The 22,668-nt window shown below is 42.6% G+C and overlaps 1 protein-coding gene across 6 annotated transcripts in view; it reads right to left on the bottom strand.

Annotated features, from left to right (window-relative positions):
• Nucleotides 1–6,574: 6,574 nt before the first annotated feature.
• IFT25 (intraflagellar transport 25) overlaps nt 6,575–22,668 on the bottom strand; it is a 35,708-nt gene continuing 19,614 nt past the window's right edge. For 5 of the 6 annotated variants that reach the window (XM_066269132.1, XM_066269134.1, XM_066269131.1 and 2 more), the window contains exons 4-6: nt 22,367–22,435; nt 14,374–14,417; nt 6,575–7,317 (exon numbers count right to left, since the gene is read on the bottom strand). In XM_066269132.1, the coding sequence (XP_066125229.1) occupies nt 7,171–7,317; nt 14,374–14,417; nt 22,367–22,435 (260 nt within the window). In that variant the 3' untranslated portion in view covers nt 6,575–7,170. Of the gene's footprint in view, nt 7,318–11,499; nt 11,706–14,373; nt 14,418–22,366; nt 22,436–22,668 lie in introns of those variants that run through there. The other variant, XM_066269130.1, reaches the window with a different exon arrangement.

Raw genomic sequence — 22,668 nt, 5'->3', positions numbered from 1 at the left:
AAGACAAGATAATCAAATGAATAAAAGACATGCCTCTGTCGGCAAGAACTGTTCGCAAATCAAATTGAGGCAACACAAGTGAAGGACATAAATGCAGCACCATTCTGTTCTCTCACTTTGGATGAGTCAACAGACATAAGTCATTCATCCCAATTCAGCGTGACTGCAAGGTATGCCGTCGGTGACACACTACATGAGGAAAGTCTTGCTGTTTTGCCTATGAAAGAGACAAAAGGGGAGGATTTATTCAAGTCTTTCACTGAGTTCGCTAAAGAAAAAAATCTACTGGTGGGTAAACTTATTTCGGTGTGTACTGATGGGCTCCGTGCATGGTGGGGAAAAACAGAGGATTTGTAGTGCTTCTTTGTGAACATGAAAAGAGACCCATCCTAAGTTTTCACTGCATCCTACATCAGAAGGCACTTTGTGCTCAGATGTGTGGCGAGCAGCTTGGTGAGGTGATGTTGCCGGTCATTCAGGTGGTCAACTTAATTGTTGCCCGAGCTTTAAATGACTGCCAGTTTAAAACACTGATGGATGAAGTTGGGAATAATTATCCTGGTCTGCTTCTGCATAGCAATGTGTGGTGGTTGTCAAGAGGGAAGGTGCTCAGCCATTTCACAGCTTGTCTGAGCGAAATCTGGACTTTTCTTGAAATGAAAATATCGAGCATCCTGAGTTAGTTAACACTGAGTAGCTCCTGAAGTTCTACTATCTTGTGGACATGACTGAACATCTGAACCAGCTCAATGTGAAAATGCAAGGCATTGGTGTTTGCACTTGAAAACAAGCTGGAAGTCTTCATCGCGGACATTGAAACAGGTCATTTACTGCACTTTGAAAAACTGGGAGAGTTTAAAGATGCATGCACAGCAAGTGACCCTGCTCAACATCTTGATCTCTAGCAGCTAGCGGGCTTCACATCTAATCTCCTGCAGTCATTCAAAGCACGCTTTGGAGAATTTCGTGAGTGCACTCGTCTTTTTAAGTTCATCACCCATCCACACGAGTGTGCAGTGGACAGCACCAACCTGAGTTACATCCCCAGTGTCTCCGTCAGAGATTTTGAGTTACAAGATGCTGACTTGCAGGCCTCAGACATGTGGATGAATAAGTTCAAGTCACTGAATGAAGATTTGGAAAGACTTGCATGACAGCAAGCAGAGTTGGCGAGCAAACACAAGTGGGGAGAAATGAAAAAACTTCAACCTGCGGACCAGCTGATTGTCAAAACTTGGAATGCGCTTCCCGTCACATACCACACACTGTAGTGTATGAGTATTGCTGTACTGACAATGTTTGGCTCTACGTATGCATGTGAGCAGTCTTTCTCACATCTAAAGAACGTTAAGACCAACTTATGATCATGTTTAATGGATGGAATTCTCAACGCCTGCATGAAGTTTAACCTCACCACGTATCAACCAGACTACAAAGCCATCAGCAAAACCATGCAGCACCAGAAGTCGCATTAATGGTGAGAAGTACTTTATTCATCATTGGTTAGCAACAGCATAACAACATTATTAAAAAGAATTCAGAGACTTACTGTACTTTAAAAGTGCTGGTCTTACATAAAATGCACACATTTACTTTGTATTTAGTGTTAAACATATTGTATGGCTCTCATGGAATTACATTTTAAAATATGTGGTGTTCATGGCTCTCTCAGCCAAAAAGGTTTCCGACCCCTGCCCTAAGCGCTCAATGTGACTATATTTGGAGATAGGGCATATAAGGAGGGTAATTAAGCTTAATTGAGATCATAAGACTAGGGCCCTGATATGATAGGATTAGTGTCCTTTTAAGAGACACTAGAACCTGACCTGTGGTGGTGCAGTGGATAAAGTGTCGGCCTGGAATGCTGAGGTCGCTGGTTTGGAACCCTGGGCTTGCCTGGTCAAGGTGCATATGGGAGTTGATGCTTCCTGCTCCTCCCCCTTCTCTCTCTCTCTTCTCTCTCTATAAAAATAAATAAAATCTAAAAAAAAAAGACACTAGAGAGTATACCCTCTCTCTCTTCTTCTCACTCCGTATCACATGCACAAAGAAGTGGTCACATAGATACACAGCAAGATTGTGGCCATCTACAAGCCAAGAAGAGAGGTCTCACTAGAAACCAACCCTACTGGCATGCTGATCTTGAACTTTCAGCCTCCATAACTATGAGAAAATAAATGTCTGTTGTTTAAGCCTATGGTCTTTTGTAGTGGCAGCCCGAGCTATCTGAGACACCTTCCTTCACCATGCTTTACCTCCAGCAGTCTCCTCTGGTGTATCTTGCCTGGTTTCTCCTTCAACACCATCTCCTCTGCAGTTTTGAGTTATTAACCTGAGCACTACAGGGACATTCTCTATTCTTCTGAAGCCACTGCAGATGAAGATCGTGACAATCTAATCAAAAGATTGTTGGATAAGCCTTTCATGACTGACATATTTAAATCTCTAGTTCTGAGAAAGCAAGTCAGTTCTCAGCTTTCTCCTTCACCAAATCCTGATTTCACAGTCCTCAGCGAGGATGCTTCCCAGTTAGAGGCTGTAATTATTTCCTTGAAAATTCTTTTCTCTTACTTTTTATAATTTCTTTTTGTTATCAATAATGACTCTTGAGAAATAAAATAAGAGTAAAAACCCCATTACTCTGGCCCTCGTCGGTTGGCTCGGTGGTAGAGCGTCGGCCTGGCATGCGGAAGTCCCGGGTTCGATTCCCGGCCAGGGCACACAGGAGAGGCGCCCATCTGCTTCTCCACCCCTCCCCCCTCCTTCCTCTCTGTCTCTCTCTTCCCCTCCCACAGCCAAGGCTCCATTGGAGCAAAGTTGGCCCCGGGCACCGGGGATGGCTCCTTGACCTCTGCCCCAGGTGCTAGAGTGGCTCTGGTCGCGACAAAGCGACGCCCCGGATGGGCAGAGCATCGCCCCCTGGTGGGCGTGCCAGGTGGATCCCCGTCGGGCGCATGCGGGAGTCCGTCTGACTGTCTCCCCGTTTCCAGCTTCAGAAAAATACAAAAAAAAAACAAAAAAAAAACCCCCCATTACTCTACTATCTTTAACCAGAAGTATCCATCTATAACATATATATGTGATTTATATCCTATCATAAAGTATGATATGGATTTATAATGTATGGATGCATAGTCGTTTCTAGTTTTCCATCTTATAAACAGCATTGCTATAAAACTTTGTCCGTTTGTCACTCATCTGGTTATTTCATCAGGGTAAATTCTAGAAACAAAATTTCTGTGTCAAAGGCTATATGCTTGTTTAAAACTTTAACGCTCTCAGATATATTCTGTCACACACTATGTTTTAGAAGACATGCTATCAGGGTCAAGCTACAAAGAGCTGACGGAACATCACCTAAGGTGAAGCCCCCAAAGGAAGTCCTGCACAGAGGAACATTCCTGAGATAGGACTCACAACTGCAATGCTTAAAAAAAAGGTCGAGCCCTGGCCAGTTGGCTCAGTGGTAGAGTGTCAGCCCAGCATGTGGATGTCTCTGGTTCAATTCCCAGTCAGGGCACACAGGAGAAGTGCCCATCTGCTTCTCCACCCCTCCCTGTCTCACTTTTCTCTCTCTCTTCTCCTCCCCTTCTGCAGCCATGGATCAATTGGAGTGAGTTTAATAGATCCCGAGCACTGATGATGGCTCCATGACCTCAGGTGCTAAAAAATGGCTCCAGTTGCAATGGAGCAAGGGCCCCAGATGGGCAGAGTATCGCCCCTTAGTGGACTTGCTGGGTGGATCCTGGTCAGGGCGCATGCAGGAGTCTGTCTCTGCCTCTTCTCTCACTAAAATTAGAAAAAAAAAATTTTTTTTAAAGTCTGTGTTAAATGAGTGATAGACAAAATAATTTTCATTTGTGTATTTCTTTTGCCTTTCTTGAGTGCATGGTTAAAAAGTTATTAGATTGTTTTGTTTTTTTTTTTGAGAGGCAGGGGAGAGAGATAGGAACATCAACTTGCCCTGAGTAGGGAATTGAACCAGTAACCTCCATGCTCTGGGACAGTGCTCCAACCAACTGAGCTATCTGGCCAAGGCTTTTTTTTTTTTTTTTTTTTTTTTTTTTTTTTTTTTTTTTTTTTTTTTTTTTAGAGACAGAGAGAAGATGGGAGAGAGAGGGGAGGGGAAAGGAAAGCATTCATTTGTTGTTCCACTCAGTTGTGCATTCACTGGTTGCCTCCCATGTGTGCCCTGACCAGGGATTGAACCAGCAACCTTGTTGTTTCGGGACGATGCTTTTAACTGACTGAGCAAACTGGCCAGGGCTTTACTTTTTTTAATATACCCTTCTAAATCAGTTGGTTAGAATAGCCTTCTAAATCAGTTGGTTAGAGCATTGTCCTAATCACCAAGGTTGCAGGTTCAATCCCCAGTCAGGGGGCTTACAAGAATTAACCAATGCCCCTGGCCAGATAGCTCCATTGGTTGGGGCACCATCCTGAAGCACACAGGTTGCCGGTTCGATCCTCACTCAGGGCACATTCAGGAGCAGGCCCATGTTCCTCTCTCTCTCTACCCCTTCCTCTCTTGCTAAAATCAATAAATTTAAATTACCTTAGAAAATCAGCCAATGAACGCACAAATGAGGGGAAACAATCTTTCTCTCTCTCTGATATATTCTTATCATTTCTCTCTAAAATCAATCAATGAATAAGTATTGATTGGTTGTTTAACTTTATATAAGTCACTGTGATAGGCACAAGGCCATAGTAAGTGACCCAAAAATGTATATATTAGCTAGCTTTCTAAAAACTCAAGGATTAGGCCCTGGCCGGTTGGCTCAGCGGTGGAGCGTCGGCCTGGCGTGCGGGGGACCCAGGTTCGATTCCCGGCCAGGGCACATAGGAGAGGCGCCCATTTGCTTCTCCACGCCCCCCCTCCTTCCTCTCTGTTTCTCTCTTCCCCTCCCGCAGCCAGGGCTCCATTGGAGCAAAGATGGCCCAGGCACTGGGGATGGCTCCTTGGCCTCTGCCCCAGGCGCTGGAGTGGCTCTGGTCACGGCAGAGCGACGCCCCGGAGGGGCAGAGCATCGCCTCCTGGTGGGTAGAGCGTAGCCCCTGGTGGGCGTGCCGGGTGGATCCCGGTCGGGCGCATGCGGGAGTCTGATTGTCTCTCCCCGTTTCCAGCTTCAGAAAAATACAAAAAACAAACAAACAAACAAACAAAAAAACCCTTAAGGATTACACAGAATAAAGAGATCCAGACATGCAAATAAAATAAACAATGTTCAATTATTCAGTCAACAAATATTTACTGTGAGTGAGTTAGTTGAGTAGGACACTTGAATCCATGTTAATACAATAAATTAAAGTTAATTTAAAAAAACTAAAAAACCCCAAATATTTACTGAAAATCTCTTATGTGTCAGTCACTGTTCTGAGCCCTGAGAATATAGTCATGAACGATGGAAACAAAATTCCCTGCCCTGTGGAACTTATTGCATACTAGTGAGGGAGAGAGACAATAAACATGATATACAGGATGGGGCAAAAGTAGTTTATAGTTGTTTATATGGAAAATAATTCCATAATTAATAAATCCTAATATAAGAGTAAATTCTTTCACATACTCACAACTGTAAACCTCCTTTTGCCACACCCTGTACACAATAAATAAGAAAAAATAGTGATAAGTAGGGACATCCCTAAAAGGATGTGGGGGCCTACCTAGGGCAATTCAATCAGTTGCGTCCTCTACCCAAGATGTTCACACTTGAAAGGAGGCTGCACTGCCCTCATCTTTCTTAGTGGGCTTGGGATATCATTGAAGAAAAAAATCAAAGCTGGATTTTAAGGGTATTGAGAAAAGAAAAGCAGAGTACAAGAACCCCTGAAGCACAGGACAGACTGTGGCTACCTTGGATACCTGATCCCAAGGAAAGGAGTTGGGGTGCTGGCAGAGATAGTAGGGAGACACTATAATTTTAAATAGGAAAACCAGGGAAGGTCTGAGGATTCTGGGTAAGGATCTGAAGTGAACCAGGAATCTAGCTGTACTATGGAAAAGAGCCCTCCAGGCAGAGGCAACAGCAAACTTAAGTGTCTCAATCACAGAACACACACAGCACCTTCCTTGGTAATCAAGTTAGTGGGCAGGCAGAGAAACAGCCAAATGCGGGGGATAGAGAAAGCCAACTGGGGACAAATGAAACTTTTAAAGATTATGGGATTCAGCAGTGAAAAACAGATTATAAAGCCACATATGATCATATTTATTGCCTGAAACTGGGAGTAGTTTTGTAAAGTGAAAAGAGTTCCTTAGGCCAAGGAAAATGAAGGTTTAAGGGTGCTATTTTCAATATCATAAAGTGGTATTATTACAAGTACTACATAAACTTTTTCTGGGCATCCACAGAGCACAGAGAAAAAAAGTTTAGAGATCATTTACTAGGCCTGTGCCAAAGAAATCAATCAGATAACCTCTGTACATCCCTTCCAGCAATCTCTAAGGCTTAACAGTGTTTTTCACACAAAGAATTATTGACATTTCAGTTTAGGAAACTGGCAGAAAGAAAATCCTCAGGATTTCAAAGTATTGAACACAAATGAACACATTGCTCTGGTCACTGTCCACACAAACTTTATTAATATTTGTCTCCAGTTACAGAAAAATACCTGGAAGCATTAAAGGCTTTCTGTGATCTGGCTGAAATGTACGGTTTTAGTCTATTCTTTGCTCAAGTCTGATTTATATATTCATCATTCCCAAGTGTATGTCATGAAAACATATCCACCTTCACATCTGATCAACACTGTTCTTGGAATGCCTTTCCTACTTTCCTCCATTTATCTAAAAACTACCTTTCCAAGAGTCAATTTGTGCAAGAAATCTTGGTAAGAAATTTACCAGGAAGTATTGAAAGCCTTAAAACTGTTCCTAACTTTGATGGACTGAGTAATCCCTTTCTGGGAATCTCTTTCACAGAATCATCTGAGAAGCAGGCAGATTTATGCACAAAGATGTCCTTAGTAGCATTATTTATTTTTATTTTTCTATTATGAAGAATTTCGATTCCCGGCCAGGGCACACAGGAGAAGCGCCCATCTGCTTCACCACCCCTTCGCTGCGCCTTCTTCTCTGTCTTTCTCTTCCTCTCCCGCAACCAAGGCTCCATTGGAGCAGAGATGGCCCCGGTGCTGGGGATGGCTCTGTGGCCTCTGCCCCAGGCGCTAGAGTGGCTCTGGTCGCAACATGGCGAGGCCCAGGATGGGCAGAGCATCGCCCCCTGGTGGGCAGAGCATCACCCCATGGTGGGCGTGCCGGGTGGATCCCGGTCGGGCGCATGCGGGAGTCTGTCTGTCTCTCCCTGTTTCCAGCTTCAGAAAAAAAAAAAAAAAAAAAAAAAAAGAATATTAAAAGAATTTCAAGCATACATAAAAGTTGAGAGACTAGTACAATGAAACTCTGTATATCCATCATCCAGATTCAAGTTTGTTGCCATATTTGCTTCAACACCTTTTTTCTTTTTCTTTTTTTTTTTCTTTCTGAAGCTGGAAACGGGGCTAGACAGTCAGACAGACTCCCGCATGCGCCCGACCAGGATCCACCCGGCACGCCCACCAGGGGCGATGCTCTGCCCACCAGGGGGCGATGCTCTGCCCCTCCGGGGGGGTCGCTCTGCCGCGACCAGAGACACTCTAGCGCCTGGGGCAGAGGCCAAGGAGCCATCCCCAGCGCTGGGGCCATCTTTGCTCCAATGGAGCCTTGGCTGCGGGAGGGGAAGAGAGAGACAGAGAGGAAGGAGGGGGTGGGGGGTGGAGAAGCAGATGGGCGCTTCTCCTATGTGCCCTGGCTGGGAATCGAACCCGGGTCCCCCGCACGCCAGGCCGACGCTCTACCGCTGAGCCAACCGGCCAGGGCCAACACCTTTTTTCTTTAGCAAAATATCTGCTTAAGTATTTTAAAGTAAATCCCAGATATCATGTCATTTCACCCCTATACACTTAAATGTAATTTCTGTAAAATATGGGCATTTTCTCACATAAGCTTAATGCCAGTATCACACCTAATAAAATGAACAACAACACTCAGTCCATAAGCAGATTTTTTTTTTTTTTTTCTGAAGCTGGAAATGGGAAGAGACAGTCAGACAGACTCCCGCATGCGCCCGACCAGGATCCACCCGGCACGCCCACCAGGGGCGATGCTCTGCCCACCAGGGGGCGATGCTCTGCCCCTCCGGGGCGTCGCTCTGCCGCGACCAGAGCCACTCTAGCGCCTGAGGCAGAGGCCAAGGAGCCATCCCCAGCGCCCGGGCCATCTTTGCTCCAATGGAGCCTTGGCTGCAGGAGGGGAAGAGAGAGACAGAGAGGAAGGAGGGGGAGGGGGTAGAGAAGCAGATGGGCGCTTCTCCTATGTGCCCTGGCCAGGAATTGAACCCGGGTCCCCCGGACGCCAGGCTGATGCTCTACCGCTGAGCCAACCAGCCAGGGCTCATAAGCAGATTTTATAATTATTAAAGACTTCTCTTTTCAGTTGGTTTGTCCAAATCAGCATCCAAATAAGAAATAAACATGGCATGTGCTTATTGGAGCCCTCACATCTCTTTGGATGTAGAGCAGATCCCCTTCCTTAGTTAATTAACATTTTTTATGACACTGACTTGGAGACCTGGGAAGAGGTGACGTTGCAGTACAAGTCCAAAGGCCATCTGGTGACAGAACTCCTTGCTCAGAAAAGGTCAGTCTTTGTTCTATTAAGGTCTTCAACTGAATGAATGAGGCCCATCCATATTATATATTTTTTAATTTTCTAAATTTATTTATTCATTTTTAGAGAAGAGAGTGAGAGCAAAAGAGAGAGAGAGAAGAGGGGGAGAAGGAGGAAGCATCAACTCCCATATGTGCCTTGGCCGGGTAAGCCCAGGGTGACCTCAGTGTTCCAGGTCAACGTTTTATCCACTGCGTCACCACAGGTCAGGCCCCATCCATATTATAGAGGGCAATTTATTTGCTCAAAGTCCTCCCATTTAAGTGTTAATCTCATCCAAAAAACACATGCATAGTAACATCCAGAATAACGTTTGAGTGAATATCTTGGCATGGTGGTCCAGTCAATATAACACGTACAATTAACTATCACAAATAAATTTCAGTAAGATTGTGTCAAGGGCCAAACTGTCTCTCCAAAAAGATATGTTCAGTCCTATCACCCAGAACCTTTGAATGTAACCTTACTTAGAAAAAGGGTCATTGCGATGTAATTATTTAAGATGAGGTCATTTGGGAGTAGGGTGGGCCCTTAATTCAATGACTGGTATCCTTATAAAAAGATAAAAAGACTGCTGCTTTGTTTAATATATAGTGTTTCCTTTATTCCTCCTACCTCAATGCCCCACTCATATTTCAGGCTGGGACCTACTCCTAATTTAGAGCTCTCTTTCCCCCTTTTGCCAACTTCTATTATGAATCTACCTTTGCCACCCAGCTTAGTGTATCCCAAGGTTCTCTTTACCAAGCCACAGTCACAGAGCTCCAGGGAAAAGCAACCTGGTCTCATCTCTCCAGGCAGAGGAGAACAGAAGCTCCATATCCACGCATGCTGCAGATGGCTTTTCCAGTCTACCAGAATCATTACCAGCTAGAAGCAGCGGTCATTGGGACTTGGACGTGAGCTGCTAAGTATAGGATTATGACAACAATTCCAGTGCCATGTGGACCTTTCCTGGATGTGGACTTCCTGGACTCCTGCTCCTTGGGACAGCTCCTAACAGATTGAACTGGGGTTGGGTTGCATCAGGGACTTCGCATGGTGTTGGGGCCAACTTGGACTTGGTGAACTTGTTAAGGACACTACTCTTTTATAGATTCTTGCTGTATTGGCCAAGAGTTTGCTTAAAGGCTTTAATCACTGTAAAAAAAAAAATAGAAGACTGGATAAAGAAGATGTGGCATATATATACCATGGTTACTATTCAGCCATAAGAAATGATGACATCGGATCACTTACAACAAAATGGTGGGATCTTTTTTTTTTTTTTTTTTTAATTTTTTTATTTATTCATTTTTAGAGAGGAGAGAGAGAGAGAGAGAGGGAGAGAGAGAGACAGAGAGACAGAGAGAAGGGGGAGGAGCTGGAAGCATCAACTCCCATATGTGCCTTGACCAGGCAAGCCCAGGGTTTTGAACCGGCGACCTCAGCATTTCCAGGTCGACACTTTATCCACTGCACCACCACAGGTCAGGCTAAAATGGTGGGATCTTGATAACATTATACAGAGTGAAATAAGTAAATCAGAAAAAAACAAGAACTGCAGGATTCCACACATTGGTGGGACATAAAAACGAGACTAAGAGACATGGACAAGAGTGTGGTGGTTATGGGGGGCGGGGGGAGGGAAGGAGGGAGAGGGGGAGGGGGAGGGGCACAAAGAAAACTAGATAGAAGGTGACGAAGGACAATCTGACTTTGGGTGATGGATATGCAACATAACTGAATGACAAGATAACCTGGACATGTTTTCTTTGAATATATGTACCCTGATTTATTGATGTCACACCATTAAAATTAATAAAAATTTATTTATTAAAAAAAAAGATAAAAAGACATAGAAAGATATGTACAGAAGAAAGATGACATGAAAACACAGAAAGAAATCCATGTGATGACAGAGACAGAGATTGGATCTCTGGTACCACAAGCCAAGGAATGCCAAAGTTTGCTAGCAATACCAGACGCTAAGAGAAAGGCAGGAACAAACCCTGCCAATACCTTGATTTTTTACTTCTAGCCTCCAGAACCGTGAGAGAATAAATTTTTATTGTTTAAGCCACCAAGTTTGTGGAACTTTATTACAGCAACCCTAAGAAACTAACGCAGACTACACAGACAAAAATATGTTCTCACGTCATTTCTTTATTGTGTTTATCAACTTATGATAAAGTTAGGTTGATTTCTATTTGTTTTCAATGTTTTACAATTGCTTTTTTTATTTTAATTTTTGGCTATATTAGTTATATATGTTTACAAGGTCAACCTTTTAAATAAAGTATAACTTCAACCCAATCTGTTCCATTCTGTTCTTTACTACCCAAAATACTTTTTAAAAAATCAATAATGGTTGTTTCTGAAAGGTAAGATTATGTGTTTCCCAATTCTTCTGTGAGGTTTTCAAATTAGGACAAAATAAAAAAACAACAACAATGATTTGTCCTCCAGGGCCCAGCTCAAGTTCCATGACCTCAATGAAACCTTCCCATAAGTACTTTCTCTTTTCTGAACTCATCTATTGTTCACTGTCTATACTGGTCACTTAGCCCTTGGCAATCAATCAACATATTAAAAAATTAATGTACTGAGATCTGAAAGGCACCCTATTAGATGCTGTGGGGATACCATTTATTATCAGTTAAGTTTTCATGTCCAGTCACTTCCCTGAAAAAGCTCTATATTGAAGGAAGAGCTTCCTTAGATCCTCCATGATAGTCATCACTGCTGACTGATGACACCAAATTTCTTTGCGCAAAATGTTAGAGAAAATAAATAAAAACTAAAACAGATTGATACAAATCCCTTTAATAAAGTATACCAATGAGAACTTTATTTTAAAATAAATAGTTAAAAAATCACACAAAGCATTTTGTTGTAATTATTAAGAAAGAGTTGAGACTGCTCTTCCCTCTGCAGAAATGCTATACACAGATGCAAAATGATCAAAGGCTGATGTAATAATGAATCTCAAGTAAGTGGCATGGCCATCACGTGCCTGTAGGGGAAAAATCAATATGAATGCTCTTAGTAGTTCTACTTAAATGTTAAGCAGTTAACAGAAAAAAGGATTTGATGAAAGAGTAGTAGTCTAAAAATATATTATAATATATAAAAAAAACATTCCAAAGAGAAGCCAGCCACATATAACAGTACAGTTGTTCAAGTGTGTATCAGCCAAATATCAGCCCTAGTTTGATGTAAAACAGCAGATGGAGATAAAAATTACAATTGTATATTTCTGATCAATTTTTTCAGTGTCTTCTAGAGTATTTTTCATGATAAAAGACTTCTTTTAATTAATGATGCCTCAGAATATATTACCCTGAAACACTACTATACTTTTATATTTATATAATTTCTCCTGAAAGCAATTTAGCAATATATAAAAAAGCTATAAATATGTCTATATCCTTCAACCCAGTAATTCCATTCCCTGACTTTTTTTTTTTTTTTTTTCATTTTTCTGAAGCTGGAAACGGGGAGAGACAGTCAGACAGACTCCCGCATGCGCCCGACCGGGATCCACCCGGCACGCCCACCAGGGGCGATGCTCTGCCCATCCTGGGCGTCGCCATGTTGCGACCAGAGCCACTCTAGCGCCTGAGGCAGAGGCCACAGAGCCATCCCCAGCGCCCGGGCCATCTTTGCTCCAATGGAGCCTTGGCTGCGGGAGGGGAAGAGAGAGACAGAGAGGAAAGCGCGGCGGAGGGGTGGAGAAGCAAATGGGCGCTTCTCCTGTGTGCCCTGGCCGGGAATCGAACCCGGGTCCTCCGCACGCTAGGCCGACGCTCTACCGCTGAGCCAACCGGCCAGGGCTCCCTGACATTTAATCTTAGAAAATAATTTAAAAGGTGAAGATCATGGCTGTAGAAACATATATAAGATGTCTCTTGTAGTATTACTTATAATGACAGAGAAAGGAAAATTAGTTAGCATTTGCCTATTTTCATACATTTAATCTTAAAATTATAAAGCTTGTATGTAATATTAAGTTTTAAAAGTGATACAAAATTGTTCATACATTATTGTTATAAACAGTGTTTTTCAACCTCTGGTCTGCCAGAAATTTCATGCCAGTCCATGAAGAGTTATCGACATCAGAGCACAAAATTTCTGGCAAACCGGCACCAGTCCACGGACTGGCGGTTGAAAAACACTGATTGTAACTATATATGATGCATATGGTTGACAACTAGAGGAAAGTAGGTATAGTAAAAGCTGTTGTGACAGGGTGATAAAATCATGAGTGACTTTCAGCCTCTAATCCCCCCTTACTATTTTCTAAACGTTCTATAATGATGTGAGTCTCCCTGATCCATAGTGAGTCCTGAAACAAAATATTCAGCAGAAACCTACTTACTAGTCATAACCCATTGGTAAAGATGGGTAAAAATAGGAAAATAAAATTCAGTCTAATCATTTTTCAATCCCCCTCAATTCTCCTTCCCAGTCATTGGGCACATTTGGGTGGTAGAGAAAAGAATAGGTTCAAAAACTTCCTACAGGCCCTGGCCGGTTGGCTCAGTGGTAGAGCGACGGCCTGGCATGCGGAAGTAGCGGGTTCGATTCCCGGCCAGGGCACACAGGAGAAGCGTCCATCTGCTTCTCCACCCCTCTCCCTCTCCTTCCTCTCTGTCTCTCTCTTCCCCTCCCGCAGCCAAGGCTCCATTGGAGCAAAGATGGCCCGAGCGCTGGGGATGGCTCCAAGGCCTCTGCCTCAGGCGCTAGAATGGCTCTGGTTGCAACAGAGGGACACCCTAGATGGGCAGAGCATCACCCCCTGGTGGGCATGCTGGGTGGATCCCCGTTGGGCGCATGCAGGAGTCTGCCTGACTGTCTCCTCGTTTCCAGCTTCAGAAAAAAAAACCACACAAACAAACAAACAAAAAAAACTTCCTACAGACTCAGTGAAATACGGATTTCATAGCAGTTCTCAACAAGTTGTGAAAAAGGAAATTTAATGGACAAAGTACCACTTTAACTCTCATTTTAAGAAGCCTTAATTAGTCAAACACTGTTACCTAAAAAAACCCCACACATTCACTTTTTTCATGTTTTTGTGTTTATTTAAAACCAAATAAACACAACCAGAGCCTGACAAACTAGTAGGAACAGAGAAACTCTTGATGAGGCAGCAGCTTCCTCATCAACAGGCATTCATTCCACTTGACAAGCAAAGCCCAATGGAATGTTGTTGAAAAATGCTTGTTCTCTTTCCACCTCATTTCTCTTTGGCTTATTTGTTGCTGATCCTATGCTCCAGTTCCCCTTATCTGAATTTCCTTTGTCCTTTCATGCTTAAATAACATCCAGTTTTGGCATTTAGACCTTTTTTGATTCCTATTCTAAAAGGCCTACAGAATCAAATGGAAGAAAGCAAAGAAAATAAATACTTCCAAATAAATAAATGAACAAATTTAAAAGGAAAACAAATAAGTGAATTCTGTTTTTCCCTTGCTGTCATTCTGTCTGTAATAGATAAAAGCCTAATTTATGAATGCTACATTTATATTATAATACTACTGAGAATAACATATTAAGTATAGAACCTATAAGAGCATGAGAGTATTTATTAACTTTATGACTACAGAGATAGATTTAAAATGTAAATCTATTGTGCTGGCTAAAGATAATGTTTATCTCTACAAAATATATTTACTTACCATAATTTCTTCATTTTGAAGCTGCCCTTCTGTGTGTACTAGATCTAAAATGTAAAGTTAACAAAAATGGTTAGGGCTCAAAATATGTAAAGATAGCTACTGAAATTTATGTTCAGCCAAACATGATATCTAGAAAACTATAGTTAAACCAGATTCACCAGTATTTTGAGGTTAAAATTTAATATACAAATAGAGATATTTAATATAATAGGTATGAAAAATGAACTATTTATGAGCTATAAAATATCTCTAGTGAGTATAAACACAAGGTAATCCAAATGTACGTTTTAGTAAAGAAATATAAAATGAGGAATTGATAAAATATGAAAAATCCCTTTCAAGGATCAAGCTACTAACAATAATTGCAGGCCTGAAAGGAGCCATTTTATTGTTCCCATGGGCAATGACTAGAGCTCAGTTTCTCACAACAAATTTTTATTATGATGCAGAATTATGCTAGTCATGAATAGATCTTTTCTGGTATCCAACTTTAAAAAACATTTATTTATGTAATTTTAGGACAGGTTGATTTATTTGGTCATGAGTTAATCATATCAAACAATTCTTTTGAAAAAATAAAATATTTAATTAATATGATAAAACATATTGACTTACTTAGAAATTAATTTTACTTGTATTAAAATAGCCAGGGTACACAATTTTATTTATTTATTTTTTTTAACAATATTTTTTATTTATTTTTATTTTTTATTCATTTTAGAAAGGAGAGAGAGAGGGAGAGAGAGAGAAGGGTGGAGGAGCAGGAAGCATCAACTCCCATATGTGCCTTGACCAGGCAAGCCCAGGGTTTTGAACCGGCGACCTCAGCATTTCCAGGTCAACGCTTTATCCACTGCGCCACCACAGGTCAGGCCAGGGTACACAATTTTAAAAAGCACATAGCATTAAAAGAGAAGCCTCTGGGAAGTAAGATTATGTATGACTTTCTTTCTGTTTCCTAACCTTTCTCTGAGGTAATAAAAAATATTGTAGTAATCCCTTGCTTGACCTCTCCTTTGTCCTCCAGTCCTGCTCCTTACATAAATATTTTCAACTCTTTGAGATTTTTTCCTGGAATTATACTATGTTCATATTCCCTTTCTTTCTTCTTCTTCTTTTTTTTTTTTTTTTTAACAGAGACAGAGAGAGAGTCAGAGAGAGGATAGATAGGGACAGTCAGGAATGGAGAGAGATGAGAAGCATCAATCATCAGTTTTTTGTTGTGGCACCTTAGTTGTTCATTGATTGCTCCCCCATTTGTGCCCTGACCATGGGGCTACAGCAGACTGAGTGACCCCTTGCTCGAGCCAGCGACCTTGGGTCCAAGCTGGTGAGCTTTGCTCAAACCAGATGAGTCCACGCTCAAGCTGGCGACCTTGGGGTCTCGAACCTGGGTCCTCCACATCCCAGTCTGACGCTCTATCCACTGCGCCATCGCCTGGTCAGGCCCTTTTCTTGATTTATCAACTTTTTACTGACTGTATATGTGGTGACAATTTAGGTCTCTTAAACTAGTATCTTCCTCCTCCTCCAGCAACTTTTCCCTCCTGCCATCCTCTCAATTTTGATGGCTACATTATTGTCTATATACATGCTATTTGCTGCTGAAATAAGTAAATTATCACATTTTTAAAAATGTTTATTTTATTGATTTAAGAGAGAGAGAGAGACAGGAACATTGATCTGTTCCTCTATGTGCCCTGACCAGGAATTGAACCAGCAACCTCTGTGCTTTGGGATGGTGCTCTAACCAACCAAGCTATCCAGCCAGGGCTATTATCACATTTTCTTAATCAACTCCTCCCCAACCAGAAGTTAATGATAACCTCTAATTTCATTTGCTTAGTTTTTTATATTATGAAACACTGGAAAATTTCAAACAAACATAAAAGACAGAATATACCTCCTATATATAACTCATCATCTAAAATACAATTACTAATATTTCACCATACTTGATTTGTCTAATAATTCTTTATTTTATTCATTTTAGAGATAAGTGAGAGTGAGAGAGAAGGGGGGGAGCAGGAAACATCAACTCCCATATGTTTTAAGGCAGTGGTCCCCTACCTCTTTTGGGCCACAGACTGGTTTAATGTCAGAAAGTATTTTCACGGACCAGCCTTTAGGGTGGGATGGATAAATGTATCACGTGACCGAGACAAGCATCAAGAGTGAGTCTTAGACGGATGTAACAGAGGGAATCTGGTCATTTTTAAAAAATAAAACATCATTCAGCCTTAAATATAAATAAAACGGAAATAATGTAAGTTATTTATTCTTTCTTTGCAGAACGGTACCAAATAGCCCACGGACCGGTACCGGTCCGCAGTTCAGGAGTTGGGGACCACTGTTTTAAGGCAAGTCTAAGACATCATGATATTTCACTTCTAAATATTTGATTATCCACCTCTAAATAATAAGGATATTTTCTTACATAACCACAATACCATTATCATACTAACATTAAAAATAACGCTTTAGCCCTGATTAGGTAGCTCAGTTGGTTAGAGCATCGTTCTGATACACCAAGGTTGGAGGTTTGATCTCTGATCAGGGCACATACTAGAATCAACCAATGAATACATAAATAAGTGCAACAACAGATTTTTTTTTCTCTCTCTCTTGCTCTCTCTCCCCATTCCTCTCTCTCTAAAGTCAATTTAAAAATTTTTTAAAAATTGGCCCTGGCCGGTTGGCTCAGTGGTAGAGCGTCGGCCTGGCGTGCAGAAGTCCCGGGTTCGATTCCCGGCCAGGGCACACAGGAGAAGCGCCCATTTGCTTCTCCACCCCTCCCCCTCTCCTTCCTCTCTGTCTCTCTCTTCCCCTCCTGCAGCTGAGGCTCCATTGGAGCAAAGATGGCCCAGGCACTGGGGATGGCTCCTTGGCTTCTGCCCCAGGCGCTAGAGTGGCTCTGGTCGCAACAGAGCGACACCCCGGAGGGGCAGAGCATCGCCCCCTGGTGGGCAGAGCGTTGCCCCTGGTGGGCGTGCCGGGTGGACCCCGGTTGGGCGCATGCAGGAGTCTGTCTGACTGTCTCTCCCCGTTTCCAGCTTCAGAAAAAAAAAAAAATTTTTTTTAAATTATTTTTTAATTTTAATATTTTAATATCATATAAGTACCAATTCTATAGTCAAATTTCCCCATTGTCCCCCAAATGTCTTTTTATAGATTATTTATTCAAATCAGAATTCTTTAAAACTTGAGCTTTTTTTTCTTTTCTAAGTGAGAAGAGGGGAGATAGACTCCTACTTGTGCCCCTACCAGGATCCACCTGGCAACCCCCATCTGGGGCCTATGCTTTGCCCATATGGGGCCATGCTGGCAGCCAAGCTATACTTAGCACCTTAGGCAGAGGCTCCACAGAGCCATCCTCATCACCCGGGCTGATGTGCTTGAAACCAATGAAGCCATGGCTGCAGCAGTGGAAGAGAGAAAAAGAGAAAGAAAGAGAAAGAGAGAGAGAGAGAGAGAAAGAGAGAGAGAGACAAGGGGGAGGGGTGGAGAAGCAGATGGTCGCTTCTCCTGTGTGCCCTGACTGGGAATCAAACCCAGGACACCCACCCGCCAGCTGAAGCTCTTCCACTGAGCCAACCAGTCAGAACCTAAACTTAAACTTTAAAAAAATTTTTTTTAAAGATTTTATTTATTCATTTTAGTAAGGAGAGAGAGAAAGAGAGACAGAGAGAGAGAGAAGGGGGGGGGAAGAGCAGGAAGCATCAACTCCCATATGTGCCTTGACCAGGCAAGCCTAGGTTTTCGAACTGGCGACCTCAGCATTCCAGGTTGACACTTTATCCACTGTGCTACCACAGGTCAGGCAAACTTGAACTTTTTAAAACTTCTATCCCACATACACAATTTTTTTCATTATGCCATTGACTTATTGAAGAGACCAGGTCCATTGTTCTATAGAATGTCCCACATTTTGTCATCTTGCCTCACGGTTTCATTTAATTTGTTCCTCTATACTGCATATTTCCTATAGTTTCAAAATTAAAGCCAAAGGCTTGACTGTATTCAGGGTTTGAGGCCTTCATCAAATGTCTGGTGATTGCTGTCTTTTTTTTTTTTTTTTACTTATGAATAAGTCATTTGAAAACTACGTGCATGAGCCAGGCTTGATGACTAGTGGACTTCAGTAGGGTGGCCAGGATATAAGCTAGTCTTTGTCGACATCCATAGATCTTTTTTCTAGGGCCATTCAGTTTCTGTAAAGATGAATCCTCCCATTTGCTGGCTGTAGCTATAGTCTTGGTTGCTGTCACAAACAGCAGAGCACTGGAGGAGTTCCCATTATTCAATATGCAGGCTTCCACTTAAATCCCTGTTTTCAATTCCATGTCTTATTCACTATCTCTGCTATGCCTGGTCTCCCTGAGTGATAAACCTCAACATTCACTGTCCCTTGGGAAGGACACAGTCATCCCTTGGGGGTGGTTTATGGGAAGAAAGAGCTTTTGGGGGTAGGAGTAGATACCTAGGGTCCAACCACTTTGTATATAGATTTTCAACTAAAGATCTTTTTTTTCTGGCTCTTGTCTCATTCATTCTTTCACAAGTGTCATTTGCCTTCAAGTTCTAGACCTTTCTGGGGTTCTGATGGGCAAACTGGCTTACTTCTTTTTTTTCTCCTTGCCAGGCACTTAGATTGTATCCTACTCCATTCAGGCACAGAAGTTACTTGTCCATCTGCATTCCCTCATCTATAATATACACTGATCTCACATGACATATTTAGAGCCTTGAAAAACACAAGTTTGAATATAAGACAGCTTTTTTACTTACTGGTTATGTGATCTCCTGGTTTTTTGTTTATTTTTTGTCCATCTAGTTTTATGCTTTTTTTTTATTCCTTTACTATTATTTTCAGGGTATTTTGGGAATGAAAGGAGATAGGCACATGAAGGCAGTATATGTTTAACCAGAGGCTACCTATTCTGTTGGAAAAAAGACAAAAACTGATAATTATTGTTTGTCTACTATATGCCAGACTTCTGTTCACAAAACCCATAAATGGTAGGTATTATCTCAATGGAACAGAACAGAGAACCCAGAAATAAACCCACATCTTTATGGACAATTGATATTTGACAAAGGAGGTAAGAGCATACAATGGAGTAAAGACAGCCTCTTCAACAAATGGTGTTGGGAAAACTGGACAGCTACCTGCTAAAAAATGAAACTAGACCACCAACTTACACCACTCACAAAAATAAACTCAAAATGGATAAAAGACTTAAATGAAAGCCATAAAACCACAGCATCTTAGAAGAAAACATAAGCAGTAGGCTCTCTGATATCTCTCGCAGCAATATATCTGCCGATTCATCTCCACGGACAAGTGAAATAAAAGACAGGATAAACAAATGGGACTATATCAAAGTAAAAAAGCTTTTGCTCAGCTAAAGACAATAAGAACAGAATAAAAAGACAAACTACACAATGGGAGAATATATTTGACATTGCGTCTGATAAGGGGTTAATAACCAAAATTTATAAAGAACTTGTAAAACTTAACACCAGGAAGACAAACAATCCAATCAAAAAATGGGCGAAAGAGGCCCTGGCCGGTTGGCTCAGCGGTAGAGCGTCGGCCTAGCGTGCGGAGGACCCGGGTTCGATTCCCGGCCAGGGCACATAGGAGAAGTGCCCATTTGCTTCTCCACCCCTCCGCCGCGCCTTCCTCTCTGTCTCTCTCTTCCCCTCCCGCAGCCAAGGCTCCATTGGAGCAAAGATGGCCCGGGCGCTGGGGATGGCTCTGTGGCCTCTGTCCCAGGCGCTAGAGTGGCTCTGGTCGCAACATGGCGACACCCAGGAGGGTCGCAACATGGCGACGCCCAGGATGGGCAGAGCATCGCCCCCTGGTGGACAGAGCGTCGCCCCTGGTGGGCGTGCCGGGTGGATCCCGGTCGGGCGCATGCGGGAGTCTGTCTGACTGTCTCTCCCTGTTTCCAGCTTCAGAAAAATGCAAAAAAAAAAAAAAAAAAGTTAAAAAAAAAAAAAAATGGGCGAAAGAAATGAATAGACACTTCTCCAAAGAGGACATACAGATGGCCAATAGGCATATGAAAAAATACTCAACATCACTAATGATTACAGAAATGCAAAATAAAACCACAATGAGATATCACCTCACACCAGTCAGAATGGTGCTCATCAACAAAACAACACAGAATAAGTGCTGGCGAGGATGTGGAGAAATGGGAACCCTCCTGCACTGCTGGTGGGAATGCAGACTGGTGCAGCCACTGTGGAAAACAGTATGGAGATTCCTCAAAAAATTAAAAATCAAACTGCCGCCCTGGCCGGTTGGCTCAGTGGTAGAGCGTCGGTCTGGCGTGCAGGGGACCCGGGTTCGATTCCCGGCCAGGGCACATACGAGAAGCGCCCATTTGCTTCTCCACCCTCACCCCCTCCTTCCTCTCTGTCTCTCTCTTCCCCTCCTGCAGCCAAGGCTCCATTGGAGCAAAAATGGCCTGGGCGCTGGGGATGGCTCCTTGGCCTCTGCCCCAGGCGCTAGAGTGGCTCTGGTTGCAGCAGAGCGATGCCCCGGAGGGGCAGAGCATCACCCCCTGGTGGGCAGAGCGTTGCCCCTGGTGGGCGTGCCAGGTGGATCCCGGTGGGGCGCATGCGGGAGTCTGTCTGACTGTCTCTCCCCGTTTCCAGCTTCAGAAAAAAAAATAAAAAAAAAATCAAACTGCCTTTTGACCCAGCTATCCCACTTTTAGAAATATACCCCAAGAACACCATAGCACTGTTTCAAAAGAAGAAATGCACTCCCATGTTTATGGCAGCACTGTTCACAATAGCGAAGATCTGGAAACAGCCCAAGTGTCTGTCAGTGGACGAGTGGATTAAAAAGCTTTGGTACATATATACTATGGAATACTACTCAGCCATAAGAAATGATGACATCGGATCATTTACAATAACATGGATGGACCTTGATAATATTATACTGAGCGAAATAAGTAAATCAGAAAAAACTAAGAACTATATGATTCCATACATAGGTGGGACATAAAAATGAGACTCAGAGTCATGGACAAGAGGGTGGTGGTTACGGGGAGGGGGGAGGTTTGGGAGGGAAGGGACACAAAGAAAACCAGTTAGAAGGTGACAGAAGACAATTGGACTTTGGGTGATGTGAATGCAGCATAATCAAATGTCAAAATAACCTGGAGATGTTTTCTCTGAACATATGTACCCTGATTTATCAATGTTACCCCATTAAAATTAATAATAAAAAATGTAAAAAATAAATAAAATAGTTTGAAAAAAATAAAGGAAAGTACTTGAAAAAAATGATAGGTATCATCTCCATTTTACAGATATGGATTCAGAAACTCAGAAAAATTAAGTGAACATGTTAACAATCACATAACCAGTAAGTAAAAAAGCTGTCTTATATTCAAACTTGTGTTTTTCAAGGTTCTAAATATGTCACCAGAATCATTCAGGTCATCATTTTTCCTTAAATGAAGACTGATTGGAGCCCTGGCCGGTTGGCTCAGCGGTAGAGTGTCGGCCTAGCGTGCGGAGGACCCAGGTTCGATTCCCGGCCAGGGCACACAGGAGAAGCGCCCATTTGCTTCTCCACCCCTCCGCCGCGCTTTCCTCTCTGTCTCTCTCTTCCCCTCCCGCAGCCAAGGCTCCATTGGAGCAGAGATGGCCCGGGCGCTGGGGATGGCTCTGTGGCCTCTGCCTTAGGCGCTAGAGTGGCTCTGGTCGCAATATGGCGACGCCCAGGATGGGCAGAGCATCGCTCCCTGGTGGGCAGAGCGTCGCCCCTGGTGGGCGTGCCGGGTAGATCCCGGTCGGGCGCATGCGGGAGTCTGTCTGACTGTCTCTCCCCGTTTCCAGCTTCAGAAAAATGAAAAAATGAAAAAAAAAAAAAAAAAAAAAAAAAAGACTGATTGGAAACACAGAGTCAAAGGACAATTCTCTACTCCCTCATGCTCAGAACAATGCCGGTGAAACAAACACATACCTTTTTCAATCCACTGCTCAAAATCAACTGGCTCTTCAGACATGCTCTTTTCAATCCGCAAAGTCCGCACTGACATTGTAAATAAACAAAATAAAGTATTAATTACCTGATTCTATGTTGTTGTTTTCCTTATATTCCTTTTTTCCTCTGAGACTGTCAAATATTGCTAGATCTGCCCAAAGAACTGGGATCAGGAGCACTATGTTCTGAAAATCACTCATTTACTCTGTTTTTTCATAAGTCCCTATGGTAAAATGCAGTCTTGTCTCTGTAATCCAACAAATGTTTGTAAACATACAACA

Source organism: Saccopteryx bilineata, chromosome 3 (assembly GCF_036850765.1).
Source record: "Saccopteryx bilineata isolate mSacBil1 chromosome 3, mSacBil1_pri_phased_curated, whole genome shotgun sequence".
Lineage (NCBI taxonomy): Eukaryota > Metazoa > Chordata > Mammalia > Chiroptera > Emballonuridae > Saccopteryx > Saccopteryx bilineata.
Note: the sequence above shows the minus strand (reverse complement) of the source record. Positions and strands in the feature narration are given on the sequence as shown.